The following is a 6,498-nucleotide window of genomic DNA, read 5'->3' on the forward strand; positions in this document are numbered from 1 at the left end:
TCTTTAAAAAAATCCTTGAAATCTTAGTTCGCTTTCATATTCAACGTTAATGTGCAAAAAGTGAGGCACGATCGTAAAGGACATCAATCACAATCGGTGGCTGTCAGCAAAAAGAAATAAGAAAAAGTAGTGAGAAAGGAAAAACATCCAAAAGAAAAAGGTCACATGGAAGAACAAGAAACATAAGAGTTTATCGTAAGTGCGGGGTAAATCTGTACTCGGTAAGATTTACATCTAATTTTGAACTCACTTAATTCACTGCAGGTGAGTTAAAGGCATCACTCCACGGATCTGAGGTGGTGCGGAAGGTGAGGTATTCTTATAAGGGGTAGTAGATTATGGAGAAGGGGGTGATTCCGTCCATTTCTTCCTAATTGCCGTAAAAAACGGCCCGGAAGATGCGGCGTGTGCATACGGCTGGCGCGCTCCAATCGAACTCGTTGTAGAAAATAGCGCGCCGAGACGCGCGAAGCCGTACCTTCCGAGCCATTTTTTACGGCAATTAGGAAGAAATTGACGGAATCACCCCCTCTCCCTAATCTACGATCCCGTATACGAATACTCCACCTGAAATCTGCACCACCTCAGATTCGTGGGGTGATGCGTTTAATGATGCTTCCATGATAGGATCGAGTAAAAAAAAAGGCGAGAAGAATTAAGGAATCAGGTCATTCCCAAAGATTGGATTAAGTCCAATCACTTTATTGGAATTAGGAGAGCAAATCCATCAAATCTCGAAGATGCTTACATTATCCAAGAAAGGAATGGACCCGCAGTTGCACACAAAATGAAACACGATGAACGAAAAAAGGATGTAGAGGCAACTGAATCAAAGTTTCACGTTTTTGTGGATATTTCCAACGAATGTTTGATTAAGATGGCTATGTGTCACATGCTGTGAATAACCAATTTTATATCTCATGCTGACTCAAAGAATTGTCCTTTCGCCAAAGAATCTGGGCTAATGTGGGACGAACTGCAACGCCAGACGGGGATCGACCGTTGCACATCCATTCTCTACAATTCCACAAAATGTCAAAATAGTTCCTATATAAAATAAGATTTTCTTTTGACCTTGGTGCACACCAATTTTTCTTTGTGTTATTGCCCTTGGTCACTTTATTGCCAGCTACCTGTGTTGAAAAGAGGAAAAAAATCTAGAATAGGAAGCCACTAGTTGTAAACTCCGGTTTTTTAAAAATCCCTTTTCTACCTTCTCCTTCTTTTTTTCCTCTTGTCATTTCTATTGTTATTTTTCTACTTCAAAACCTCATCAGTAGCATCATTTCTTAGCAATCAGAGGAACATCTCATATTCTTGATACTTCCATCGGTATCTTATCTATTTTTCTGCTGTGCAAACAGGTTCCTTAATTTATTTTGTTCTTCTTCTGTAGTTTTTCTGTTCCGGTTTTCAGAATTGTCCGTTGAGACGGAATAGATGGATGTAAAAGGATGAAATCACTGGCGCATCAACCCGCTTGGGGTGCGCCCCCATGTTCACTTCAATCCAGGATCGTTTGAGGTTCACAAACGTGAGACTGGCCTATACAATGACTTGCGGGGCCCAGCCGATGATCAAGTCGGTGTTTTTATCCTCCCAGACAAGTTTGGTACCAATTTATCGACCCCGGAGGGATGAATGGTTTGATGAGCACTAGCACGGATTCGAACCATTGACCGTTTGGCTACAACGGACCTGTAACCGACTGATCATGTAATAAAAATTGAAATATGATAAAATTTTATTCCAGTGTTTCTGTCGATAATGTTTCAATAATAAATCGATGAAGAGAGTCAATTCAAACGTGCTTTGCTAGTAAATAAATACTGAATGGATGCTACATACCAACTTTCAATTGTCAATCTACAATCTAATCTTCTTCCACAACGGTTTACCGCCTCATAGTGGCGTGGAGGTGACACTGGGCGTCGAACTGCGATGCACAGCGGAGGTTCGTCCTCCGGCAGGGTCTCCCAAGCTGAGAAGGAGTTCGACACATCGACATTCCAACTTCGGAATCGGAAGCCTAGCTAAGAGTAAACCACGCTAAGATTCACCACCGTCTTGGCAAAATGTCGCAAGGTGGTTCCCTGATCCATATAGGTTGGGCGACGACCTGTGGTGAAAGCAAGTTCGCCGTGGCATGGCTGCTAGTTTGGGGAAAAGTCTCTTTGCCACTCCAGCATATTCACTGCCTCAGTACCCTGCACACTGGGCCCTGCCGTCTCAGACGTCGGACGGTATGGCGACCGGTGAGAGGCGATCAAATCTCAGGTTGCTCAGGACGTCATTGATTCTGGACCAAGGCGACACACGCACGACCCGCCATGGAGACTGTCTCAGACTGTGTACTTACAACGCGAGAACAGTTTCCAAAGACGCCGACCTGCATTCCTTCTCGGAGCTGCAGAGCGTATCAAATTTCACGTGATTGCTCTGCAGGAGACCAAGTGCAGAAGGAGCGACGTACGACAGATGAATGACGGTACACTCGTCATTCGTGGAAGAAGGTTCCGTCGCGAAATGTAGGCGGTGTTGGTTTCGTTGTGCACCCATCTGTCGTCCATCTCGTCGATTCTCACGAGGTCCTGTCACCTCGTCTGGCCATTCTTCGCCTCCGCCCTCTGCGCCAAAAATCCATCAGTATCATCAACTGCTATTCACCAACATCAGCAGCTGATGATTCCGAATTGGACGCGTTTTACGAGGAGCTGGAGGAAGTAGTCCACAACGAGAAGTCCTTTTACAAGTTCGTTGTCGGAGACTTCAACCAAAACTAGGAAAGGCCACAGAAGAGGAATACAGGATTGGAAGATTTGGACTAGGGGACCGGAATGAAAATGGCAATCGTCTCGCCGGGCTGTTGTCCGCCGCTCGCCTCTTTCATGGGAACTCTCTTTTCATGAAAAAGATCATCGTCGGTGGACATGGGAATCGCCCAATGGCGCGACTCGTGCGGAAATCGACCACATACTCACCAACCGGAGGTGGTGTCTATTTGACGTCTCAGTAGTACCATCCTTTTGTAGTGGTTCTGATCACCGTCTCCTTCGTGCGAAAATACGACTTAGCCACACGATGGAAAAGAACATGTGCTATCGGCAACGAAGGAGAAGAGAAGTCGTCTACGACGATTGCGTACTCGAGGACTCCCTGTCCCAAGGTGACTGGCACATCGAGGAGGACCCAAACGTGGACTACGAGATGCTGCTCAGAGGATTACGAGCCTGTGCTGAACGTGCCTCGAAGTCGCGCACGACAAACTTGGATCGAATTTCGAAGACCACCAAGGAATTGTTAGGAAGAAGAAGGGCTTTGAGGCTTGATCCGAATGCATCGCACATTGAGCGGTTAGTAGCAAACACTAGCTGCAGAAAAGCGTTGCAGAAGGATCTACAGGCAGAAGAAGATTCTAGAAGCAGCACAAAGAAGAACGAGTCTAAAGAAGTGCCGCAGGGATCTCCGCGAATATAATATTCCGCTAGCAACCTTGCTGAGCGAAGACGGGACTCGCACGTCTTCTCGTCGTGAGATGGAAATCATTACGGAGAGGTTCTACTCGAACCTTTTCCGTTCATCAACTCCTGTGTCAAGCCCAATCATCCCCACTGGCGAAGCTCCACCACGGATTCTCCCTTCGGAAGTACGAGTCGCTATCAAGAGCATGAAACCTGGCACAGCCCCGGACCTGATTTTATATCAGCAGACTTTCTTCGGGCTGGTGGCCATCCATGTAATCTTAGCAGCGCACATGACATCCTATCTTCAGAAAGAAAGGATCCCAGACCAGTGGAAGACCTCGCGAACCGTTCTTATCCATAAGAAAGGTGACCGAGAGGACCTTCGGAACTACCGTCCGATATGCTTGCTGAGCGTGTTATACAAAGTATTCACCAAGATCATCCTCACACGCATATCTAGGACGCTGGATGAAGCCCAGCCTCAAGAACAAGCTGGATTCCGCCAAGGGTTCAGCTGCTTGGACCACATCCAGACCGTGTCGAGGGTCATAGAGGTTTGCCGGGAATACCGCCTGCCCCTAGTTCTAACCTTCGTCGACTATGAAAAGCCTTTGACAGCGTAGAAACGAATGCAATACTGTCAGCGCTGGTCGATCAAGGTGTGGACGCGTCGTATGTGAGGACATTAGCCAATTGCTACGAACGATGCACGACTAGGATACAGCTTTTCCACCGCCCTCTCACCATACCCATTGGAAAGGGGGTACGACAAGGCGATACTATATCGCCGAAGCTGTTCACGACTGCATTGCAATGGATAATGAAATCACTATCCTGGGAAGAAAGGGGCATACGTGTTGATGGAAGATTTCTTTCGAACCTTCGTTTCGCGGACGACATCGTTCTTTTTTCGAGCAGTACCAATGAAGCAGAAACGATGCTCAACGAATTGAACGAAGCAGGGAAGAGAATAGGACTACGAATAAACAGAAAGAAGACACAGTTCATGAAGAACGCACTGCGAGGACGGAGGGTACAACTTGAAGGCTCCCAAATCGTGGAAACTCCGTCATACGTATACCTGGACGTTCTATGAACATGGAAAACGACTGAAGGAAGAACTGAATAGAAGAATGAGAGCAGCATGGGCACATTCGCAGCCGTCAGGAAGCTACGGACCAACACGGATCTTCGTGCCCATGTTCGACTCGACAGTCCTTCCAGCGCTCTGTTACGCAGCGGAACGTGGGCAGACACCGCAGCCACGTCTAGGAAGCTACTACACCCACAGAGCCCTGAGAGATGTCTCCTGAAGTTTAACCGGCGCACACAACACCTTGCCGGTCTTCGTAGCTCCACTTGAGGAATGTCCCGTCTTCGCGACCCAGCGGAATATGTATCGAAAGCAAAACATAGATGGGCCGGTCACATCATGAGAAGAATCGACGATAGATGGACTAAAAGAACGCTAGAGTGGATCCCAAGGACCTAAACGCCCCCGAGGGAGACCGCCAACGAGATGGAGTGACGTGTTCGCTGCACGGATGGACCACTAGAGCTCAGCTGGATACGGCTCAAGGACCTCGTCATCGTCACTCACGAAGCTTGAGAACATCTTGGATGACAATGGCGAGGGAACGAAACGAGTGGAAGAGATGCTGGGGCCCGTACGTCGAGTGAAGACGGGCCATCTAAGTATCTAAGTATCTAAGTAATCTAATCTTTCAAACTACACAAATTACAGAAGCCTGCGGGAAATTTGCTCCAAGTGTGTCAGCTATGCACATCACTTTTAAACCCAATTTATTTCCCATATTTCATTGTTATTTCTTCAATATCATAAACTTCTGCGCATTCTGTCAGTAGCTATGAATACGGTGATCGGAAATGTACTCTGCAAAGCTGCAGATTGTACGTGAGTTAGGAGAGAGTACAGTTGTTTTAAGAGTAGATCAAAAGCTCGGTACAGTTCGAACCGTTCGAAGTGGCGTTAAGAAGGCTGCGGTCGGGTATATGCTAATGCAAATGGATCGAGCTTCATGTCGTTTTGAGCCGGGAGTGTCTCAATATTTGTAGTCGTGATCCTTCGATGTTCTGAAAATCTCCTCTTCATTTGGAAAAAAATAAGCAGATAGATTGTCAGTAAGGGCGGGTGTGGCGCAGTCGGTTAGGGGTCCGCTGTGGCCACACACGGTCCACGGTTCGAAATCGCCTTAGTGCAAACGAAACCTTTCATTCCTGCGTGGTCGATAAATTGGTGGCAGAGTTGTCTGGGAGGATAAAATCAATGACTTGATCATCGGCTGGCACTCGCAAGTCATTGTATAGGCCAGTTACACGTTCGTCAACCCCAAACGATTCTGAATTGAAGTCGACCGCGACTGTGGAACGATCAGTTTATCCGACGAAGCAACTTCTTACAGCATTGCGGTGGGAATCTTTGACCAACGCTTTTTTCTTTACTGTCTTGAATTTTCTGCACACATACAGGAGAACTATAAAATTGGTATAAAAACTATAAATTGCTAACTATAAACTATAAACTACAAATTGGTGCCGGAGTTGTCTGAGAGGATAAAAACAATGACTTGATCATCGGCTGGCACTCACAAGTCATTATATACGCCAACACGCATTCAAAAACCTCTACGACTATTAAGAGCAGTAAAAAAACGCGGTGGCGCATCCCAAGTGGATTAATATAGTGAATTTATTTCTGATTTTTAGTTTGCCAATATGAAAATATTGCTTGGAAAACATTTTTCTTTGTTATCCCCGGATATTCATGATAGATGGTCCTGAGAGTAAAGGAAGATTCAGGGGGAGCTTCGTCATTCGATCCCACAATTCAAAGCCAGGTTGATGGTCTTTATCATCTAGTTTTCTTCTAGTCATTTGTAGTTATGATCCTTCTAAGACCCACAATTGATAACGAGAAAATGAACAGAGAAAAGAGAATGAATCAAGAAAAAAATACGAACAGGAATGAACTAAATAATGACGTACAACACTGAAACAATGGGAAAGAAAGACG

General features: G+C 46.0%; 1 protein-coding gene across 4 annotated transcripts; it reads left to right on the top strand.

Moving 5' to 3' along the window:
- Window positions 1-2,146: 2,146 nt before the first annotated feature.
- Window positions 2,147-4,777, top strand: RB195_009312 (uncharacterized protein; the record flags this gene model as incomplete). 4 transcript variants are annotated; one of them, XM_064189815.1, is made up of 5 exons in its annotated part: window positions 2,147-2,255; window positions 2,533-2,752; window positions 3,033-3,353; window positions 3,403-4,018; window positions 4,511-4,777. In XM_064189815.1, 5 exons carry the CDS (start codon window positions 2,147-2,149, stop codon window positions 4,775-4,777), a joined length of 1,533 nt encoding a protein of 510 aa, XP_064047396.1. The 4 variants fall into 4 exon arrangements, with proteins under 4 accessions (XP_064047396.1, XP_064047397.1, XP_064047398.1 ...); XM_064189813.1 differs by lacking the exon at window positions 4,511-4,777 and having other exon boundaries at window positions 3,403-4,087; XM_064189816.1 differs by lacking the exons at window positions 2,147-2,255; window positions 2,533-2,752 and having other exon boundaries at window positions 3,082-3,353.
- Window positions 4,778-6,498: the final 1,721 nt, after the last annotated feature.

This window comes from Necator americanus, chromosome III (assembly GCF_031761385.1).
Source record: "Necator americanus strain Aroian chromosome III, whole genome shotgun sequence".
In the NCBI taxonomy this organism is placed as follows: Eukaryota; Metazoa; Nematoda; class Chromadorea; order Rhabditida; family Ancylostomatidae; genus Necator; species Necator americanus.